We start from the raw sequence: 24,795 nt of genomic DNA, 5'->3' as shown, positions 1-24,795 counted from the left end.
GCACTCGTCCGTGGACCTTAAGTTGACAGTTCCAGGGCTAGAAAGTTTTAACAGCCTGGACGTCATCGCTTATCGGACAATTCACAACGCAGAAGTCTACAGTAGAGATATGGATAAATAATATTACATGCCGCCCATGGCTTTCGTTCTGAGGACCAAGAATCATCGTAAAATAAATGAATCTGAAGTTCTCATAGTTCGCTTTCATGTCCTCACCACCCAGCAGCGAAGTATTACAGTAAGTATCCCAGGATGTATCCAGTATCAACCATGTGTTTAAGAATGCAAATGAATTCACTGCAGAGATAAAAGAGGGCCATATCCCTGACAATCTTAGGCTCTGCTACTTGGATGAAACTATCAGTACGTAAATGTTCCTGTTCTGGAACCCATTGAGAAACTAAAGAAAGTCCTTTTACACCATTGAGAACTAAGGATGCTAGAGGTCACTCAACTGAATGAATTACAGTCATTTATGTTTTCTCAAAATTACTTCACATGCAACACTTCATTTTGCAAACAATAAAATGGATAGTTTTGTGATGTTGTCTTGCTAGTGAACTGGCCAATATCTTTACGGATCAACCAAAAATTAGTAACTAAACAATGAGTCAGTAACTGAAAGGAAATATATTATATATGCATATGATACAATTTTGATCGACGCTACACATTTGACCGAAATCGAGAAGAGGTTTAAGTATTGCGCCTCATGTTAAATAAACAACATCCCTACGTGAAATTTACTATTGAAAATGATGAAGAAGGGTGGATATCCATATCAGGTTGTAATTATTATTTGCATACTTTCGGGGAGCCAACAACAACAGACGTAATCAAATATTATAAATCTTGTCATTCAGAGAAATACTAATTTGTGTCCTTCCAGTCAGTGATTCACAGACTACTTGGACCATCGAAGTCATCTGAAGACATCACAATGAACCGAAAATCCTGAGACATATTGTTCATAATATTCGGTATGGCCCTAATTCAGAAAACAAGTGAGCACTAAGATAATTAAAGTCATAGAAAATACTTGTAAGCACGAAAACACTCTATGTTTTATTAATGTAAAGAAGAGATCGAAATATACTACCATCCGATGTCAGCTCAGAACATCAAATAGATTGAACCACCTTCTTTTAAAACAAGTAATGTTTCAATTGAATTCAAATCTTACAGTCCTCTGGGTAAGAATTTACAGTATACTATTTAAAAATAAAACAATATATGACCTACAAAATGTATACGAGATTATTTTTGCTAATTTTTTAACACTTCTGTATACAAGGAATGGACATAAATGTGGAAACATCAGTAACACAATACATTATCATGCCTAATACGGTGTAGGAAAAGAGTTGACATTCAAAATAGGTTCCATTTGTCTGCAAATGGATAAATGCAGATCCTGCATCATTTTCAAGGGAATATTAGGATGGTCGGACAAATGAAAACCGAACAGCCGCCACAACGGGACCACAGAATGGGTCCATTCAAAAGTAGTCATACACTCTTTATGACATTTAGCCCAATGGGAGACGAGACGACCAATTCTGGTTTCGTAGGAAGCGGGATGCTACTGACGGATCACAACCACACACAGTTACACTTCCTTGTCCGGCTGAAACCAACGTCTACAAATATCTTTCTTCAAATCGGCTAAGATGCGAAAATCACTCGCTGAAACATCCGTACTCTACGGGAGATGTTGCAGTGTTCCCTAACCAATTCGCAGAAGCGTAGCCTTCAACCGATCTGCTATGTTGGAGTGGATGTTATCGTGCAACAGGATGATCCATCCGGCAGCATTCCGACAGCAGGAGAGCAAACGGCAAAGCAAAAAATGGAAACATCCCATATGTCCCCTGCCAAAGAAATCCAAAGCTGTTCACAGAAGTAACGGAAAAGTCATGATAACTTATTTCTTTGACTGTAGGAGCCTTCTGCTCGTCGAGTTCCTCGAACTTGAAACATCAATAAATGCGCAGCGCTATGAATTTGCAGAAACTGCGACGCGCCACAAACTCAAAACGCCCGCCCCCATAATGCCAATCGGCTAGGCTTCAGCGATTTCCCTAGAAAACACTGCAACATCCTGTGAGCAGTCCTTATCCTTCACCTCCATATCTTTGGCGACCTGAAGAAAGACATGCGAGGACATCGGTTTCAGACGGATGCGGAAATGCAAGAGTAGGTGCGGTTGTGGATTCGACAGCGGGCGACCGCGTTCTACGAAACAGGAACTGATCGTCTCTTCTTCCAGTGGGATAAATGTCTTTACACGTGGGGTAATTACTTCTGAATGGAAACAATCTGTGGTCCTGTTGTGGCGGGTGTGCAGTTTTCATTTTCCTGTCCCGTTTATACTTTTCTTCCTGCAAAATAGCGGCAAGTTTAGGTAACGGTGATATAACTGGATAGCGATCACACATCCTTCTCTCCGAAGGTTCAATAATACTGAGATCTGGTGATGGTAGCGGTCCGGGGAAATGTGAAATTCATCTTCATGCTCAGAAATCCAATTCTGGACGATGCGAGCTGTGTGGACGGGGGCCCTGTCGTCTGGGAACACAGTATCACCATTGGGGAACAAAGATTGTAGCATGGGATGGGCCTGATCAAGCAAAATGCGACATTACAAAGCAACGATGCCGGGGCCCAGGGAACAACTCTGTTAGAAGGTGGAAATCTTGTGAAACAAGACCTATACAGCCAAATGTCATTTCTCTATTGCTCCATCGTCCAGGTCTTATGGCCTCGGCACTTAAGTTTTCCTGTCACGGGTGTTTGAATCACTGATGAGTGGTTCTGGAATTCCAGCTCGCTCTGCAGTTCCCTGTGCTGGATCTCTCTTCGCGTTGTTTTTTCGCTGACAGAATTTTGGAGGGCGACATTCAGTTCTGCAATCACTTTTACAGCTGTCGTCCTACTTTTCGTCACAAGCCTCTTTAATTATCTTAGTGGACGGTGATTATCCGCTTTTTCTATGTGTGGTATAAATCTTCGATGGTGTACCTCTTGAAACACTGAACGTTACGGTTACCTTGGTTATGGAAGCACCCACCATTCGAGCAACAGTAGTTTCATCACGTTAGAATTCAGTTATCTGAGACGTAATACACTCAAAACTTCACACAACACCGCTCTGACAACGAATGACACTAGCAACGGGTGCCGTTCGCGATCAAAACAGCAGTGCAAGCTACAACGGTGGCTGCCGTCTGCAGTTATGTTCAAGCATGCATTTCTTGCAGTTTTTCCGTATTTTGTACAACCCCTGTAGTCCACGCAAGAAGAAAATTGAGAACTAACTTCCAAAAGCACAGGAACCGAATAAGACAATTGCAGTCTGGGTACATTATAAAAAATTCGGCATATTGTTGAAAATATTAATTATCATATGACTATATATAATAATGTTAATGAAGTAAAGAACGTCTGTCTCTATGAGAATTTAGAAATATTTTCTTGCCTCAAGAACCACCCTGATAAGGTCCAGAATGTGCAGGAGGACATAAAAAACACACTTTCTTAACTTTTTTCTGATTCCATTTGGAATTAATTTTATTTTTATGTCGATTGTTGTCCACTTCAGGTGTGTAACACCATGCGATTAGAATACAAGGCATAATGCCTTGGTGTTATGTCTATCTAGTAAATGATAAACAGTCTACATGACATGTGTTAGGCAGACAATGTAAGTCTGCGATGTTGCGATGTTGCGATGTATACAGCCCACACTGCAGCACTCAGAAAATTGTCAGTGGACTTATGAGCACCCGGTATATATACATATATATAAATATGTGAAAAGAGGAAATGTGGAACACATTGTTAATGTACCACACAAGGGAGACTATGACGCCTGAGTTCAGATGATCTGCACCTGTCGCGATCCAGAAACTTTTCGAACTGAGATAAGAACGTTCAGTAGCCTGCAACGAAGACGAGCAGGCTGTAATTTTCCAGCGTCGATCATTCACCATGGGATTTGGCTAACAACCCAAAAGTGACAAGAATAAATTCTGTGATCTAAATGACAAGAAAACGGGAAAAATAACACAAGACCCGACCACGGACATTTGAAGGGGGTTTCTATTATACATTTCGCAGTAATTTTTTCCGTAGTTTAAGTTATACTAGGTGATTCGTACGCAGCAATCTGACTGCGGATCCTGAAAGTTTGTCAGTTTTCTACTTGGTTTTCATATTTTGAATCTGATTCATGTATTCGTTCCGATGTTCAATTTCATTTTATAACATCCATAGCTTCCATTTCATGTCGGATGGTTTTCCTTTCTGTCTTTGCTCATAATGTTGAACAATTTTATGTTCTCGTTACCTGATCTAAATTTCCCAGTTTGACTCGGATGCCGTCTCTTCAGACTAATTACTGCAGATAAAAGACGTCGCTTGGTCATCAGAATACAATGGAGGCCTGTATTAAGGGGGAGACTTGTCTCATGAAGTGTTAGAAGAAGAAACAGAAGCCAATATAGAAGAGACAGGGCATACAGTATTAGGATCAGAATTTAAAATAGCTTTGAAAGAATTAAGTTAAAATAAGACAAACGAAATAGTAACATTCCACCAGAATATCTAAAATCGTTGAAGAAATTGGTAACAAAGCAACTACTCATGTAGGTGTGTAGAGTGTATGAGTCTGGCGATGTACCATCTGATGCTTGGAAAAACATCATTGCCGGCGGGAGTGGCCGTGCGGTTCTAGGCGCTACAGTCTGGAGCCGAGCGACCGCTACGGTTGCAGGTTCGAATCCTGCCTCGGGCATGGATGTGTGTGATGTCCTTAGGTTAGTTAGGTTTAATTAATTCTAAGTTCTAGGCGACTGATGACCTCAGAAGTTAAGTCGCATAGTGCTCAGAGCCATTTGAACCCATTTGAACCAAAAACATCATCCACACAGTTCTGAAGACTGCAATAGTTGGTAAGTGCGACAACCAGCTTAACAACTCGCTCATAAAGTTGCTAACAAGAATAATATACATAAGTATGGAAAAGAAAACTGATGATCCCTTATATGGCGAACAGTTTGGCTTTAGAAAAGGTAAGGACAACAGACAGACAGTTCTGACGCGACTGGTATTGGAAGCTCGACTAAAAGAAAAATTAAGACACGTTTATACGATTTGTCGACCTATAGAAAGCGTTCGTCAGTGTCAAATGGCACAAAATGTTCGAAATTCTGAGAAAAACGCGGGTAAGTTGCAGGGAAAGGCGGGTAATATAAATATCTACAAGAGCCAAGGTGGAACAATAAAGTGGAAGACCAAAACGAACTGCTCGGATTAAAAAGGGTGTAAGGGATGTAGTCTTTCACCCCTACTCTTCAATCTATCGAAGAAGCAATGATGGCAATAAAAGAAATTTTCAAGAGTGGTATTAAAATCGAAGGTAAAATGATATCAATGATAAGGTTCGCTTGTGACATTGCTAGCCTGAGTGAAAGTGAACTAGAATTACAGGATCTGCTGAATGGAATCAACAGTCTAATGAGTACACAATATGGATTGAGAGTGAATCGAAGAAAGACGAAAGTAATGAGAAATAGCAGAAACAAGAACAGCGAGAAACAACATCGGGATTGGTGATCACGAAGCAGACGAAGTTAAGTAATTCTGTTGCCTGGGCAACAAAATAACCTATGACGGACGGAGCAAGGAGGACCTAAAAAGCAGACTAGCACTAGCAAAAAGGGCATTTCTGGCCAAGAGAAATCTGCTAATATCAAACATAAGCTTTAATTTGAGGAAGAAATTTATGTGAATGTATGTTTGGAACACAGCATTGTAGTTATACATGGAATGTGGGAGAATAACATAAGAAATGAGCAGGTCCACCGGAGAATCAGCGAGAAGAGGGATGTATGTAAAACACTGCAAGAAGCAATGACAGGTTGACAGGACACCTGTTAAGACGTCACTTCAATGGTACTATAGGGAGCTGTAGAAGGTAAGAACTGTAGAGGAGGACAGACTGAAATACTTCCAGCAAATAATTGAAGTAGGGTGAAAGTTCTGCTCTGAGACGAAGAGATTGGCAGTGGAGAGGAATTCGTGGTGGGTCGCATTAAACTAGTCAGAAGACTAATGACTCTAGAAAGAAGGAAAAAACACTGGTACGTTTCCATTATGGGCACACTGGGAATTCGTACGCTACTGAAAAGATAAAAAGAAGGGTATTCCACGAGTATAGCCCACCTGCCAAACTAAGCCCATCGCCACAGCAACGTCGAGGTCTCCTTCAAGTACAGTTCAGTCATTCTTCTTTGTATACAAAGGTTCCAATCGGTCGCCTGGCTGCTAAAACTAGGAAAACAAAACGAGTTGACCATTAATGTCGGTGAGGTAGCTGCAGATGAAGATCCTCCACGGATGACGATTACCGGGGCATCGAGATATCACTCGACAGCCTGCGAGGGCACTAGTTAATTCTGGGCGTCATTTTATGTGCCATGTGATGCTTATCATAACTAGCAGAAGACCATTATATTCATATATGCAAAGGGCACTCACCTGAAGTTTCAAATGGAAAATAATGCGAGAGTAATTGCCGACGACAGAACACAGGCTTTCGAATTTGACGTTTTACCAGAATGTAGTCATAAAATTTTTTTCTGGACAGGCGCTCAAAGACATTCGTGTACCAACGCTTGATATGAGGCACTGTCAGCATTGACGAGACACTTATAGCATCATTATAAACGAGACTACAAATTTTCGTACGCACGCTTGTTCATTTGCCCTCAGAGATAAATTTAAAATTTTGGATTTAATTCCTACCTTGGCTTTTCCTTAGAGAAGAATAAAAGCTGGAGATAAGAGATACATGGATAGTAGGCATCTGTGGATTTCCGTCCATGTTCGCACAGTATTATAGGAGGCTGATTTCTTTCCCGTTTACATATTGCACACCTTTGTTGATAAAGACGTCTCACTCGGCGACTGAAACACTTTTCAGTATGCTTCAGTAACAGGATTGGTATTTGTTAGTTATGTTCCTAATAACAAAAAGTTTCATTTACAATTTATTAAGTGACTGATAGTGCAGGCTGTAAATATGGGAAAATATGGACCTACTGAATCACATTCTGTAATGCCAACATTGTTTGTGACAGTTGAGAGCTTATTTGAATAATACAGAAAGTGGTTACTAAGAAATATTTCAAGGCACCTAAGATATCGACAATGAGTCTGGTTTATCTTGGCCACAGTTGTCCATCTCTACTAAATATAACTTACTTATTGATTTCAAAATGCACTAACCTTTTTGGCAGGAAACCACAGAGGCCCCATTCTGAAAAATTACAAAAGTACCGTGATTTGTAACATGCTTCATTCTACTGTAAATTTGTTTACATAGCTACAGTAAGTAATTATAAGGAGTTTAAATGCGAACATTTTTTTAGGTTAGGCTTTACCGTGACTGTTACTGACATTAAATGAAACAACAAGTTCACTGTTACCAGTCACCGATTTATGGCACAAATGTATATCTATCTGCATATTTATAGCATTGACCAATGTATTATCCCAACCTTTAGGCAGCTAATATACGCAACATGTAATCTTAAGACCACTTGCCATATAAATGTTTGCTCTCATATAATCACTCTTTCCTGTCTATCTCTCTCTCTCTCTCTCTCACACACTCACACACACTTTCTCTCTCTCTTCCTCTCCTTCTGCCTCCAGCCCCTCACATCTGTTTATTAGTCCCAATCAAAGATTGTCATGCATGTATGATTTTGCTGCTGTAGCCAATATGTAATTCAAGTCTGCAACATTTCACCTAACTGTTATTAAAAAGTATGAAATTTTAGCCATTTTAACATTTCACCTGTTTGTATAAACGAGTACGAATGTTTAGCTGTTTTAACTTGTCAAAGTTGGATTTATATACCACCTGAAGTACACACACAAATATTCGACACCCCAAAACAAACACCTCCAAATGCTTTAAACAATTATTCTGTAATAATGTTGTTACGATGTATATTCTTTGCACTTTGCGATTGTGTCTTCTCTTCTGCTATACGAACCTTGCACCCAGCTGATTCCAGACGCCATATTTGTTTACAAATGTGGCAGTATACGTGTGATGTGTTACGACAGCAAAAGGAACCTGTGACCACTGGAGGTACTCTAGTTTACTTATTTAATGTTTACCATTACATATAAGTTTAATTTTTTGTCAAAAGTAATCCTAAACCATATTCTGTAATATTGTCCTGTTTCTCCACTAGGCAGTGCCACAAGTTCCTCAAAAAAAAAAAAAAAAAAATCGTAACACAACACACACACAAATGTAATACTAAATAATGTAAATCCACCCGATGATGGAAGTTTAAATCTTCGAAATGCGTCGTGGAAATAAATAAAACGGTGACTGGTAACAGTGAACTTGTTGTTTCATTTAATATAAGGAGTTTATAAATTTGAGCCACACATTAAAAGCTCAACTAGTTTTATTCTGTATACATAGAAAACAATATCGGGATATTCGCCGATATTGTCACACTAGAAAAAAAAAGTTTGATAATGAATTACATGCTTTAATCCGCTGTGTAATGCATGTATGTTAGTTCACTCACTGCCATAATCTAGGTGTAGTGATAACAATACCGAATGGTAACCGCTGTTCCGGTAGCGGAATATACTGCTAATTGTCAGTCGAATAAAAGCATTGTGTGTACTCCACGATATACAGTGATGAGCATGGAAATGGTAAAATCAACAAAACTACATGGAATAAACATTAAATTTGCAAACTTCGACATGCAGATGATTAGTATTTCGGAGCAACTGCACAGTGTGTGTAAGAGTAACACTATCAGAATCTGAATTTATATAAACTATAAAATACATCTGTGTGTATTTGTGTTCCACATATCCTAAATCAATGGATCGTTTTCAACCAAAATTGATACACATACCATTCACTGTATGGAAAGAATAACTGTAAGAACCACGTACCGTCCACAGGGGATTCGTGGCGAGGGGGGAGGGAGGGGCAACAGGGATAACACGTTAGTTCAGGAATGTCTGGAGTAATTTCCACCATACTTCAGATACGCGTGACTCATCCATACTAATATACTAGCGAACCCGGCAATGCTTCGCAGTTGTGAAATATGTGCGTGATGTGGATATATGTTCTAATCTCCTTCTGCACGTTCTCTCGGTCAGCCTCCGCTTCCCCTTCTCACTGTCTGTACTCCCCATACTTCCCTCTCGTTGTCCATCACCTCTTTCCCTCTCTCTATCTCCTCCTGCACCGTCTGCCTGTCCATCTCCTCCTTCACCTTCCATATATCTCTGCATCGCTCGTCTCTTTGTCCATCTCCTTACCCCCCCCCCCCCCTCTCTCTATCTCCTCCTGCACCGTCTGTCTGTCCACCTCCTCCTTCACCTTCCCTATATCTCTGTATCGCTCGTCTCTTTGTCCATCTCCTCCCCCCCCCCCCAATTGAGTACAGGAGTGAATTGGTAAATCGGTTGGAACTGGCATACAGGCTATGAGAGACCTCTTCTTCTGCTGGATCTGTGAAGGTAGTAACTTGAGTGACAGTATTTTACATAGTTTTAATTAGCAAAAGGGTAGAATTACAAAGTTTTCGATTGAGTCAGACTCCGTAGTAATATTCTAATCATAAGCCGATAAGTCATAAACATAACTTTGGTGTTTTCTGTTAAAACCGGGTGTGAGGAAGAAAGCAAAACTGCTCATAGTTGTGCAAACACTTTCTGTAAATTTTATGTAGGGAGGAAGAACATATATAGAAGAAAAAACCGTCTAATAGTTTAAAAGCCATGGTACCGTAGTTAAAACTGATTGCGAGAAAGTAAACAAAATCTTACATGTGCACGTCATAGCACAGCACAGAATCCTTTTTCTCGCTGTCAGTTTTAGCAGAAAATCTGTACACTATTTTTTTAAAATATATACAGCTATGTCTATCTGAATCTTTATTAGAGTATCATGTAAAAAATTGATGTAGGTGCGTAAATTGATTTTTGCTAACAACGTATATTTATTCAATATTAATATTACATGCGGCCTGCGTCCGTCCGACTGTAATTTGAATAACGTGTAAAAATTACATATAAATCGGCCAAGAATTTTTCGAGGTTTTTGCTAACAACGTTTCTACAAGTGTTTCCCAGAAAGTAATGCACCGTAATTTTTTTTCAATCATTCTGTGTTGAACATAATGAGAATTACACACACGAAATAATGGTGTTTTATTTACACACGTATTTTTCCACGTAAGCTCCATCCCGTTTTATGGCCTTCCTCCAGCGCGAAACAAGGGCGTGTATGCCCTGTCGGTACCAGTCCTAGCCAGGGTGGTGGAGGACAGATGCAGCGCCAACTGCCGAGTCGTAATGTGTCTGTCCTCGCGAATGACATCAGCTCGCTGCGACATGCCAGGTGCGACAGCCGTGGATGGTCTCGACGACTGCTACAAATCGTGGAGTTGCGCCGAACCGCCTTCTGATGACCTAACCTGCATGCCCAGCGACTAACTGTACTTCTGTCGACAGCAGATGGTTCAAATGGCTCTGAGCACTATGGGATTTAACATCTCTGGTCATCAGTCCCTTAGAACTTAGAACTACTTAAACCTAACTAACCTAAGGACACCACACACGTCCATGCCCGAGGCAGGATTCGAACCTGCGACCGTAGCAGTCGCGCGGTTCCGGACTGACTGCCTGAACCGCTAGGCCACCGCGGCCGGCTCGACAGCAGATGTTCCATAGACTGTGCACAAGCGCTTGTGAACAGTCCCCACAGTTTCTTCCTCTGCAGTGAGAAATTCAATGACGGCAGTTGCTTGTAAAATATGTCAGCTACAGACGCCATTTTGAAACTGTCTTGCAGCTAGACTATCAGTTGGAAGTGACGGAAACTTGGCACGCTCACTCAGGAGACTCAAATAGTACGTACGTGCGTAACGTTTCGCATTCGTAGCATTGTTATCGGCTGAGAAAAAAATGCGGTGTATTACATTCTGGGCATCCCTCGTATAATGTAGACTGTGTCCATCTGGAAGTTTATTCTAGTACCACATACAAATTTTTAGTAAATCGCTCAAGGGCTTTTCTTGATTTTTGATAACAACCTCTTACAACGACTTGTCTTTATGTAGTGTATTGATTTTATACGTGTGTTCACATTCCACATGTATTTAAAAACGTTGCCTTTGTCCCTTGCAATTTCTATTAGAGAACACAGTAAATATTTGAAATAAAGCGGTTAAGAACTTTCCGAGATTATTGCCAACAACCTTTCCGCTTTCTATCTATCTCAGTCTGAATGGTTATTAGAGTATTGTTTAAAAATCAGAAGGTAGGCTAATTACTAAAAACTTTTCCAAATTATTGGTAGAAACGTTAAGCAACGACTTGTCGTTATACACACAGGTATAGTATAGAGAAAGGGTAAACGGTGTTAACAAAAATCTCGAAAATTTCTTAACCACTTTACTTCAAATTTTTATACAGTGCTCTGACAAAACTTTACTTACAATGAGGGAACATTGCTTCATATCTCAAAACAAATTAAAATCTTCTACGTGCGACGAGTGCATGTACGTACCTTTCCTCTGGTGCAGTGCAGGCTCACTGAGGTGTCCATGAGGTGCCACATACGGCAGTCGCACGACATGTCGACAGAGGCCAGGGCGCGTGGAGCGACCGACACCGCCAGTATCGTCCACGCGGGTAGCAGCCGCATCTCAGTCGCTAAAAGGACACATCAGGCTTGAGTTCTTTCTTTTAGAATTGGCGGGAGGAGACGGTGACGTACACAAAATGTTCATTCTGGTATTGCAACGGCCAAATAGGAAGGGTGTCATGCTATCCGCAAGTCAGCTCTCATGTCTCAGCAGATAACCACGTCTCAATATCACACGCTGTCTTGGGTCTTTTCTCCGGTGCTCTTTCCACTAGCATTCTTAACTTAGTTCGCTCATTTGGCTAGTGACGTCTTTGATTTAGAACACGTTTTGTAACGGCAGTGTTGATAGCGATCTCTCCGATACTTTTGTAGTGTCTCTCGTATCTGTGTCCTCAAGTGGTGTAATTGCACAGTTTCTGATGGTGAATGGCAGATTTCTAATCGTATTTCTCGTTCGTTACGTTATTTCCTTTGTTTTCTTGCTACATGTGTAGGTGCTCGAATGATCGGTGTGTTGCGGTCGATATGGTGACTTGTGATGTGGGGTCTGTGTTACAGTTCGGAAGAAATAGTAATCCTGCCTTTCTGCTTAGTTTTCGTGCTTTGTGGTATGGCTGGGGGGATGGGATGTGATATCATTGTGTCATACACGCCAACCCTAAGGCTCCGTAATCAATTGGCGAAATAGGCCTACATATCAGCGAGCACCAAGAATAAGTTTCACAAAAACCACTCGTTTCGGATAATCTTGCGCTAGCACGAACTATAGTATTTTGACAGATTGCAGATGGCCCATTTCATTAGCACCTGAGTTTTACCTATGCTCCACCATGTCATATCAGTTCACCCCATTCCAGTCAACTCAGAGATTTCCGGCAGCCGCTGCTCGGACAATTTGGTCATATAACGTCTTCAAATTCACCCTTCCTAACCACAGTCACTGCCGTTTCCGAGACGATTTGGGTCTGCGCAGTCCTCTAGTGGATTTCAACGTTATTAAAGCCAGGGTTGCTTTCAGTTTCTTATTATCTATTCGTACACTGCGCAACAGAATTAAAGGATTATTCCTATGAAACCTTGTAATTGTGTCCTGTTCCAACGCCTAAGTTTATATTTGGTTCAAGGGAGCCTACTACCTTCCTCTCCAACGGTGAAAAAGTGCGGCAGCATGCACCGCATCCTCAGGCTCGATGACGGTTCACACGGCAAGGTGTCGATACGCGTGGAGAAAAGGACAGAAGTTTATGTGACATGTAAATTGTGTTAATGATGTCAAATTAGCACCAAATATCAACACACTTCTGCCCAACACCACCGTGAACGCCTTACATAATAGAAAGATCGTCACAGCCCCTCTTACACACAAATATCGACCTTTCTTTTAACGACTGCGCCATTGAGGTCAGAGCAGCGACGCTCGCGCGGTTTTCTCATGAGTGGTTGAGGAAAATATTTCAGACACACCGCGGCTCAGAATCGAATCGCGGTGCGATGATCTAAAGGATGACGTTCTTGACAGCTATTTCCACTGTTGACACCTTCTGGACGACTCATTCCTTCTCAACGGATATCACGGGGCTCGAATCATTCTGAACATGATGTCACCCCTCTCGAGTGCAGTGCGACCGCATTAAGCTCTGGGGTAGCGGGTGGAACCATTAGGGACCGTTCAGTACCACTGGACGAAAATTGAACGTGATGCAAAACAGTAAACAGTCCTAATGCTTTTTCAGTGTTTCTGTTCACACTCTCCTGTAACGTTATCGTGGAGAGGCGTGAGCTTGACACATGCTTGAATAAAATGGCGAAGGGTCCGGAGCTTGACACATGCTTGAATAAAATGGCGAAGGGTCCGTCAAAGACCTCCCAGTTCGGCAAAACACTAGGTGGCACCTGTCCATATTTACTGAGTATTTTCCATTCGTGCCTTCATAGAGGAAGCTTGAAAACTATTCCTAGACGCCTACCACCAGGCGACAAGCCCTGGAGGTGTCTCAATCGGTTTGGCTAAATGCAGGCACTTTGGGCTACTGTGCACTTATCTGTAATGGTGCATTTTTAAAATCCTCAGTAAATGTAGCCAGGTGTCACCTCTTAGAGAGATCCTGTGCCATTTCATTCTCATCTTTGTCAATTCAATACAACTCCGTGATCACGCCACAGGAGGTCATAAAACAGGAGCACTGAAAAAGCATAAGAACCCACTGCTGCTTCGGATCACGTTGAAATTTCGTCAAATTTTTTGAATGGTCCCTTCTTTCTAATCTGCACGTGAGAGCAATAGCTGCAGTCCTGCTGCGTTCCAAAGGGACGCGGTCACGTTCAGTTGGGATGCACCTGTACAATGTCCATAGAGAAGGGTTCAATTGTCCAAGCGTATCATATGCATCAAAGGTTGTCAGTGTCCATAGAGAATGGTTAAATAGTATAAGGGAGCCGGCTGTGTCAAATGTTGCCAAGAAAGCTTTACTGGCGCTCACTGTGCTTCGAATTTTCGTTTTAGATTGCGAAATGTGTCGGAATCCACGCCCCACGCTGGTCGCCGCTGTTCTGATATCCGTCGCAAAGGCATCAAAACGGGTGAAATGTGGGTAAGAGAGGATGTGACGACCTTCTCATAGTGTGACACGTTCACAGTGGTCTTGATGAAATTTTGTGCCCATATGACGTTCACATGAACTTCTGGGCACCGAACTTTATTTCGCTAGTGTTGACACCTTCTTGTTGTAAGGGTCGTCGAGTCAAACGGTGATGTCGCCACGCCTTTGTGCCATTACAGACGATGGTTGTAGGCACATTTGAGCCAAACTGCAAACTCTTGCGTTGGAATGGGAGACAAGTAAGGGGTTTCGAAAAAGTGATCCTTTAATTCACTTTTTATTTAAAATGAAAATCCTCTAGCTGTATTTAAGATTTAATATTTATTTGACTACTTTAATTCTGTTGCGCAGTGTACTAGATATTCATTGTAGCAATTTACATGGTGAAGGAATGCCTCCCTCATCTTTCCACATCTTTCTTATACCAACAATAATGTCAGCACTCGCTGGCGCACCCACTTTAGAGGACTTACTCACTGGCAAACTGGGAGACCTTCATTAAAACTTACTGCCGACTGTCAAATCCGCTTGGATGAATGTCTCGTAATCTATGGGAAGATTCGAACGAGAGAGAAATTGCATAGGATCAATCTCACACAAAAATCCTCTCTGCAGTAAGCGTCAGTTACAGAATACCCTTGTACATAGATTCATTTTTGTGATCAATTTGGCTGTGGACAAGGAAGAAATAGGCTTTAATTACCAGAACGACTCCTAACACCTTACAGTGTAATGGTATTTAGCCGAGCAGTTCTAGGCGCTTTAGTCTGGGACCACGCGATTGCTACGGTCGCTGGTTCGAATCCTGCCTCGGGTATGGATGTGTTTGATGTCCTTAGGTTAGTTAGGTTTAGGTAGTTGTAAGTTCTAGGTGACTGATGACCTCAGATATTAAGTCCCATAGTGCTCAGAGCCATTTGATTCATTTGTAATGTCATTTTTCAACCGGACTGGCACATGTTCCCGGGAGCCAAATACTGCTCGTATACTCGGTGCTGGCTCATTGTACTCACTTCCCGAAAGCAAAGCTACTCCCGGCATGCTGGCCTTCCAGTCTTATGTAAAACACTGGATAGTGCGACAGAGATGCGGCAGGCAATACGTTCAGCGGCACCAAATGTTTTCAGTCATCTCTCTAGGTTTTCATTGACGAGGAATAAAGTTTGAATTAAATGAAAACCAACGACGCTACTAGGATGTTCTTTTTATTTTTTTTACTTATTCGTTTTTTTTTTTTTGAGTTATCCGTCTTCTGATTGGTTTGATGCAGCTCGTCACGAGTACCTCTCCAGTGCCAAAATGAAAGCAGAACTTGCACCACACGTCCTCAAATATTTGTTGGATGTATTCCAGGCTCGGTCTTCCTCTAGAGTCTTTACCCTCTACAACCCCCTCTAATGCTACAGAAGTTAATCCGTGATGTCTTAACTGTCCCTCTTTCTTGCCCCTGTTTTCTATATATTCTTCTCGTATCCTTTACCTCGCCGATTCTCCAGAGTACATCCTCACTACATACCTTATCAATCCTCCCTAAATTTTAATATTCGTCTATAGCACCACATCTCACATGCTTTGATTCTCTTCTGTTCCTGTTTTCCCAAAGTCCATGTCTCACTACCATACAATGCTGTGCTCGAAACGTACGTTCCCAGAAATGTCTTCAAATTAAAGCCTATGTTTGATATTAGTAGACTGTTCTTGAGTAGGAACGCCCTTTATTCCCAGTACGGTTCCACTTTTGACGTCCTCCTTGTTCCCTCCGTCCTGGGTTATATTGCTGCTCTGGTGGAAGAATTCCTTCATCTACTTCTTGATTACCAAGTTAAGTTTCTCAATGTTCTCATTTCTGCTGCTTCTGTATTCTTTCGTTCTCCTTTGATTTACTCTCGATGTACTCTCTGGAATGTTGATCCCATTCAGCGGAACCTGCCGTTCCCTATTTTTACTGAAGATAGCAATGTCATGAGTCAATTTTATCACTGATATTCCTTCATCCTGACTTTTAATGCCACTCTTGGACCTACCTTTTATTTCCATAATTCCTTCTTCGATGCATAGATTGAACAGTAGGGGCGAAAGACTTCATCCTTGTACTACTGGACCAAACAGAACGTACTGTTCCGAAGAAGAGACATATTTTTCATTTTTTTTTCATTTTTAAGAGATTTAATTTCAAGAATGAAAACTAACAAAAGATAAAAGAGGAGAAAAGAGGAAATAAAAACATTGAAGATCACAGCTTGAGAATCTGGTCATACAAGTCCATTTTCGGTGCATTTGACTACCAATGAAAATTTCTTGGGTCGCAGGTTCGAAACCCGACACTGCTTACATTTTGAATAAAAATAATCAGTTATGACAGCCGAAGACTTCCAGTAGAAGGCCTCGCTGTCGTCCTGCCAACGGCCTTGTCAAAGAGAGCGGAGGAACGGATGGAACTTCAGGGGAATCTCTTCTCCTGCCACTAAAGGTTCTAAAAATAAGCCGTGATCATGAGGATACAGAAGGAAATGGGAACCAGTGCATTAAAGACACATTATGTACGTCTAGAGGACATGTGGCCTGCAATTAAAAAAGTGTCATGATGATCTCTCCATTGGCAAAAGGTTCCGGATTAGTCACCATTTCGGATCACCCAGGTGAAGGGACCACGTGAAAAGAAATGAATAACCAACGGCAGAAGGATTGTCGAAAGTTTGAACGTGATAGGTAAGGTCAAAACACTGAAAACGGAAATGCTAAGGTTCAGTCTGGATATATTGTGGGTCAGTGAAGCAGCAGAAAGAGGTGTAACGGGGGTAAGATTGATTATGAGTAGGAAGATAGGGCTGAGAGTGTGTTACTGTGAAAGTTGAGTTATAGTAGAGTGAACAGCCATTCACAGAACTGGAGGCAGAAAACCAACGTCGACAACGTGAGTTCAGATATACATTCCAACATTAAATTAAGAACAGCAAGAGACAGAAAGAATGTAGAAGGAAATTGAACTAGTAAATGAAAGAGGAGAAAGAATCATTGAATGCAGCAATGAATTTCAGCTTGTAATAGCGAAAATAGTGTTCAAAAAACACAAGAGACGGAGATGTACTTGGGAAAGTCCTGAGTACATGTCGATCCCAGCTAGATTACATTTTGGTCCTACAGACATCCACAAATAAGGTACTGGTTGTTAAGTGTCTCTGGGACACATACAGCCTCTGTTCACAATTCAGTGATAATGAACGATGGGTTGAAGTTTAACAAATCCGTTCGAAAGAATCCACACTACTGGCCATTAAACTTCCTACACCACGACGATGGCGTGCTACAGACGCGAAATTTAACCGACAGGAAAAAGATGCTGTTATTTGCAAATGATTAGCTTTTCAGAGTATTCACACAAGGCTGGCGCCGGTGGCGACACCTACAACGTGCTGACGTCAGGAAAGTTTCCAACCGATTTCTCGTACATAAACAGCAGTTGACCGGCGTTGCCTGGTGAAACGTTGTTGTGATGCTTCGTGTAAGGAGGAGAAATGCGTACCATCACATTTCCGACTTTAATAAAGGTCGGATTGTAGCCTATCGCGATTGCGGTTTATCGTATCGCGATATTGCTGCTCGCGTTGGTCGAAATCCAATGACTGTTAGTACAATATGGAATAGGAGGGTTCAGGAGGGTGATGCGGAACGCCGTGCTGGATCCCAACGGCCTCGTATCACTAGCAGTCGAGACGACGGGCATCTTATCCGCATGGCTGTAACGAATTGTGCAGCCACGTCTCGATCCCTGAGTCAACAGATGGGGTCGTTTGCAAGACAACAACCATCAGCACGAACAGTTCGACGACGTTACCAGACGCATGGTCTATCAGCTAGAAGGCCATGGCTGCGGATACCCTTGACGCTGCATCACAGACAGGAGCGCCTGCGATGGTGTACTCAACGACGAACCTGGGTACACGAATGGCAAACCGTCATTTTTTCGGATGAATCCAGGTTCTGTTTACAGCATCATGATGGCCGCATCCGTGTTGGGCGACATCGCGGTGAACGCACATTGAAAGTGTGTATTCGTCATCACCTTACTGGCGTATCACCTGGCGTGATGGTAAGGGGTGCCATCGGTTACACGTCTCGGTCACCTCTTGTTCGCATTGACGGCACTTTGAACACTGGACGCTACATTTCAGATATGTTACGACCAGTGGCTCTACCCTTCATTCGATTCCTGCGAAACCCTACATTTCAGCAGGATAATGCACGACCGCATGTTGCAGTTCCTGTGCGGGCCTTTCTGGATATAGAAAATGTTCGACTACTGCCCTGGCCAGCACATTCTCCAGATCTCTCACCAATCGAAAACGTCTGGTCAATGGTGGTCGAGCAACTGGCTCGTCACAATACGCCAGTCACTGCTCTTGATGAACTGTGTTATCGTGTTGAAGCTGCATTGACAGCTGTACCTGTACATGTCATCCAAGCTCTGTTTGTCTCAATGCCCAGGCGTATCAAGGCCGTTATTACGGCCAGAGGTGGTTGTCTGGGTACTGATTTCTCAGGATCTATGCACCCAAATTGCGTGAAATTGTAATCACACGTCAGTTATAGTATAATATATTTGTCCAATGAATAGCCATTTATCATCTGTATTTCTTCTTGGTGCAGCAATTTTGACGGCCAGTAGTGTATCTGCAGAGATGTAAGACAGTAAGATCCTGATGAATGGCGAGATGCGTTGGAAGTTCTACCAGGCTACACATGTCGCGACAGTGATCACCACAATAGGCAGTTCAGATGAAGAGGAGAGATTTAGTTAGAGCAATCACATAAGGCGGACAAAAGTGGTTCAAATGGCTCTGAGCACTATGCCACTTAACTTCTGAGGTCATCAGTCGCCTAGAACTTATCTTTGGTGAAGGAAAATGTCAGTTCATTCTCTGTGCTGATCAATGAACTCCATGATATTACTGAACCACATTAACTGTACCTCAAAGTGACATTCATAAACCGGAAAAAGTAACGTGTTCATTGTTTCACAGCGAACTCTCGACATAAAAACACGTGAGTGCAAACTGAGGTAAGAATTAAGAACGGAGTTCGTATTTAAGAATGACTTACATAGATCCACTCACTACCATAAAAACAAGGAGGCTCCATTAATTCTACGTAATATGTCATCTCTAACACATATATGAGAGTAATACGAAGAAGATTCTATGTAGTGTGTCGATTACTGCATAGGTCAACTCGTTGACGAACTAAATACAACGGCACTCCACAAGCCACCGCAGGTGAGTCACGTAGCGTTCACAGTGATCGAAAACTGTTCTTATATCCTTTTATGCTGGAAGAAAGACTGACAACAAAACATCCCTTAGTATGTGACTGAATTTCACTTACTCTACCACTGCAGGTAATAGGAGAGCAGTATCTCCCAGGATGTAATCCACTCATTCACTCGTTTTGGCACTAATGCTGCAGGACTTTTTAAAACTAATTATTCACACACAACGCCTTTCTTTCAGAGTGTCCTACCCGACAAGTGTTCTGGGCGCCTTCTGGTTTGTTCCACACGGACAATAGCCAGTCGCTCAAAGAGGCCTCCACTCAGTTGCGTGACTGTTCGCGAAAAGGGAACACAGCTGACGATGTTTCCCGTTATGCAGTTAGCGAAGACCGTAGTGTTGACTCAGTACAGTGTGCATGCTGTAGGAGATCTGAAGTGACGTAGACATTCTCTCCGAAGAAAGTGGTATCGACACATCCAGGGCAGTTGTGAAAAAAAGCAACTTGTGAAGAAGCTCATATTTACGAGAAACATGAGTGGAGAATCTGGGAATTTTTTCCAGCAGAGCATACATACAGCTAGCCATGAATGTACGACTCTTGAACTCACCACCGGTGAGTTCAAAGAAGAGACAAATTAAAATATATAGAGTGGAGCTTCATCAGGTGATTGCTCGGAATGCCAGCTGGAGATGAAAAAAATTATTAAGTCGTCTCTAGTTGTTGGTAACTAACTGAAAATTAACGTGAGTGGTTGCATCACTGACAAATATGCGTGGTGTCCGAAACAGAAGGCTCGTGTGAATCCGCTGAACATCAATGACACCGGTTCAGTTTTGTTGGTAGGACATCGTATTGTGCTTTCCCAGTCTGGCCCGACTAAGAATCATTCATTGAAACCTAACTCTTCAGTTTAGTGGACTCGAGCTAGCCGGCCGCGGTGGTCTAGCGGTTCTAGGCGCTCAGTCCGGAGCCGCGCGACTGCTACGGTCGCAGGTTCGAATCCTGCCTCGGGCATGGATGTGTGTGATGTCCTTAGGTTAGTTAGGTTTAAGTAGTTCTAAGTTATAGGGGACTGATGACCGTAGATGTTAAGTCCCATAGTGCTCAGAGCCATTTGAACCATTTGGACTCGAGCTAGCTTCTCAGAAAGACGACGAACAGCAATTTTGGTGTTGGATGGATGACCCGTGTGTCTATGCCGCAGTGATGGATTCATCTGTAAGATGTTCAGCATCGGTTTCTAGTCGCTACACTTCGGAATCCCTACATTTGAGACTTACATCAGTATCATGCAGGAAGAATTCATGGGCGAATTCACAGTTCGTGTTCAGGAAGCGCCGTTTGTTAATACCTCCCTCCCTCTCCCCAAACTTTGAAATATAAATTACGTCACCCCATTTAAATGTCCCAAGGTATGTAAGAATTTAATAATAATGATGGAAAAATGTGTAAAATGTCTTCATACGACAATAATTTCATTACAGCATTCGTATTACAGTGTTTTACTATAACGTCCAATAAATTACAGTTTTGAGATGTACAGCATTTGAGCAGCACTTCTCCAAAAATTTGAGACTTACACCCTGCTACTAATTTTAGAACTATAACAACGATCAACCCGCACATCACTGATAATATCGTAATTCACGCGATATACGCTAATCACCAAAAAAATGGTTCAAATTACTCTGACCACTATGGGACTTAACATCTGTGGTCGTCAGTCCCCTAGAACTCAGAACTACTTAAACCTAACTAACCTAAGGACATCACACACATCAAATGCCCGCGGCAGGATTCAAACCTGCGACCGTAGCGGTCACGCGGCTTCAGAAGCGCCTAGAACCGCACGGCCACAGCAGCCGGCCGCTAATCACCCACAACATTATGACCACCTACTGTAAATTTAAACGCATCCAGGTGATAGCAGCGGAAACTGACAAGGAGTGACTGCTAGCCAGACACACGTACAGAACGTGCAGTATCACTGAGCTTGCTGTTCGTGTGTAGAATGGGGAAGCGCGCCATCTGTCTGAGTATGACCAAGGGCAGATTGTGATGGCCCCTCGGCACGAGCTTTTCGGAAACTGCACGACTTGTGCGGAGTTCGAGGAGCACTGTAATGTGTGTCTTCAACGCGTAGCGAAACCACACCCAGACTTCGTGCGTTTGCGCGGCAATCCCTCGTTAGGGCAGTTGCCGGACGTCGTAGGCTGGTCAGTCTGGTAAAACAGGACAGGCGACGAATCGTGTTGGGACTAACATCAGACTTTAATGCCCGGTAGACTACAAGAATGTCTGAACACACAGTACACCGGACACTCCTATCGACGGGCCTCCGCAACCGACGACCCATGCATGTGCCAATGTCAGCAGGACAACATCGGCATCTACGACTGAAATTGGCACGTGACCAGCGCCACTGGACGTTGGCACAATGGCACAGCGTTGCATGGTCTGATGAACCCCGATACCTTGTTCATCATGTCGATGGGAGAGCGCGAATCCGTCGTCTTCCAGGGGGCGACAGTTGTTCACCCAAGCGATTGATAAATACTGTGTTTCGACGAAGAATTTTCGCTTTTCAGCGGAGTGTGTGATAATTTGAAACGTCCTGACAGATGAAACCTGTGTCCCCAACCGGCACTCGAAACTGGAGTCTTTTTCTCTTTCGCAGATGGAGCTATCGAATACGGCTCACAACTCATATTCACCGCTTTACTTTCGCCAGTACCTCATCTTCTAAATTCTAAAATTCACCGAAGTTCTTCTGTATACCTTGAATGATTAGCACTCCGGGGCGAAAGGATATTGTGGAGATATGGCTTCGACATTGCCTGAGGTATGGTTTCCGGAATGAGTTTTCACTCTGAAGCGGAGTGCACGGTGAAGATTGAAATTGTATCAGACCGGGTCTGGAACCTGCAAGTTTTGCCTTTCGCAGGCAGTTTTCCTAGAATAATTCAGGAGTCGGCCTCACAGCTATATTTCCGCCAGTACCTCATCTTTTACCTTCCCTCCCTGCTTGGGTAGTTCAATCGGTAGCGCAAAAGTCCCAAGTTTGAGTTCCGGTCCGACACAAACATTTAATACGTCAGGAAGTGCGGGTTGATCGTTGTTATAGTTCTAAAATTAGTAGCAGGGTGTAAGTCTCAAATTTTTGGAGAAGTGCTGTTCAAATGCTGTACATCTCAAAACTGTAATTTATTGGACGTTATAGTAAAACACTGTAATACGAATGCTGTAATGAAATTATTGTCGTATGAAGACATTTTACACATTTTTCCATCATTATTATTAAATTCTTACATACCTTGGGACATTTAAATGGGGTGACGTAATTTATATTTCAAAGTTTGGGGAGAGGGAGGGAGGCATTAACAAACGGCGCTTCCTGAACACGAACTGTGAATTCGCCCATGAATTCTTCCTGCATGATACTGATGTAAGTCTCAGATGTAGGGATTCCGAAGTGTAGCGACTAGAAACCGATGCTGAACATCTTACGGATGAATCCATCACTGCGGCATAGACACACGGGTCATCCATCCAACACCAAAATTGCTATTCGTCGTCTTTCTGAGAAGCTAGCTCGAGTCCAAATGGTTCAAATGGCTCTGTAGATCTGTAGATTTCTGCTTCAACCATCATCTTGTTTTGTGTAATGACGTAGGTGGTTATACGAAACTCACTGGCAAGTCTTTCCTACGTCATGAATCACAACTTGAGCCTCGCTGCTCACTATGTTCTACGTTACGTTAATGAAACAACGTCCGAAAAATATTTCTAACTTCTTGGCAATAGTTTTCTGCTTATCCCTAACAACATACAATTTTACGGCAGTATTTTTTTAATAATCCTTAAAAGCTGGTTATTAATGCCTGGTCTCCAGACCATACGATCACAAAATGATGACGTGATTGACTATGGAGGTCATCTGAGGAACAGACGGTCTACAATTGTACTACTTCTGCTCCATTCTAATGCTGGCTTAGTCTCTGCATTGCACTCGAATTTTGTTTTGCATTCGCGGTCGACATTCAGTGATACATGTCAGTCTGGACCAGCATCTTCATGTTTGTGCACAGGCAGTATAATGTATTAGAAGTGTAAGCCATGGGCTGTTTGTATTCTGCAGAATGCTGGCTTAGTTCGGTTATCCACACATGATTTAATCAAAACACCCAAGATTGTTCTGACGTCCGTACATACTGAAGCACTAGACATTCTAAGAAGATAACGTTTGATTAATTGTACACCATGAAGCTCCATACCACATTTCCTCTGCTAAAGCCAAGGACAGCGTCTGTACTCACGTGCTAATGCGGAACGCGGGCGTCGCCTTGCTACCTCCGTCTGGTCTCCAATTGCCCGTGCCTACCCGTTATGACACATTATCGTTACCTCGCTATTTCGACAGCGCTGAGTTTATCTCATCCTGTATTTGCACACCTTCCGCTACCGACAAGGAAATGCTAGCGTCTATCGAAATATTTTCTTGCAACAGGTTAGTCTTGGTACGGCAGTTAAGAAAAGACATACTTTCCCTGATGATTGCTAATCCTATCCACATCCAAGACGGATGCAGCATCTTCAGCTGGAGAATTATAGCTACAGCTATTGCTCACACAAATACCCGAGACAGTTGCCATGTTTCCTCTGTCCCCAGGGAGCCTCTTAACGGCCGCTGACGCCTGCTCTGTCAACGCAGTTGTTACGGCCAAGAGCTTCTAAGGTCAAGGTTACCATCACTCGAAAAAAAACTGCTCATACATTTTGACAACGTGTTCCACAGGGTTAAAGTGTTTAGATTGCAACAATATTTTATTAATGACTGCTTTCGATTTCGTGTAGAAGTCTTTTCCAAAAAAATGAGAAACGTTTAGCTGCTGCTGGTGCCTCCTAGAATACTGACGTGGCAACACGATCGTAAACTGCTCTACTATAGTGTCGCCACGTGAGCATTTGAGGGGCCGCCAGCAACAGCTAAACGTTGCTCGTTTTCTGGAGGAGACTTCTACACGAAATCGATACCCGGTTATGTATTCAAGCACGCTCCCTCGGGCGACACAAATCTCCAAATGCCACGTTATGTACACACTTATTTCATAGTCCAGTGTGAATGAGACTACAAGGAATCAATATAATGCACACAGTGTGATGTACGGAGGTTTGGGTCAGTTCTGGCAGCGTGTGTGGATAGCCGAAGTCGTT

The 24,795-nt window shown here is 42.6% G+C and overlaps 1 protein-coding gene across 1 annotated transcript in view; it reads right to left on the bottom strand.

Annotated features, from left to right (window-relative positions):
• Window positions 1–23,951, bottom strand: part of LOC124777453 (C-type mannose receptor 2-like) — a 45,445-nt gene extending 21,494 nt beyond the window's left edge. Inside the window, exons 1-3 of the mRNA XM_047252869.1 lie at window positions 23,898–23,951; window positions 11,630–11,775; window positions 7,291–7,321 (exon numbers count right to left, since the gene is read on the bottom strand). Of these exons, the coding sequence (XP_047108825.1) occupies window positions 7,291–7,321; window positions 11,630–11,767 (169 nt within the window). The 5' untranslated portion in view covers window positions 11,768–11,775; window positions 23,898–23,951. The remainder of the gene's footprint in view (window positions 1–7,290; window positions 7,322–11,629; window positions 11,776–23,897) is intronic.
• Between the last annotated feature and the right edge of the window lie 844 nt (window positions 23,952–24,795).

The sequence above is a fragment of the Schistocerca piceifrons genome, chromosome 2, assembly GCF_021461385.2.
Source record: "Schistocerca piceifrons isolate TAMUIC-IGC-003096 chromosome 2, iqSchPice1.1, whole genome shotgun sequence".
Taxonomy (NCBI): domain Eukaryota; kingdom Metazoa; phylum Arthropoda; class Insecta; order Orthoptera; family Acrididae; genus Schistocerca; species Schistocerca piceifrons.
The sequence above is the reverse complement of the archived record's forward strand: the minus strand, read 5'-3'. Positions and strand labels throughout refer to the sequence as shown.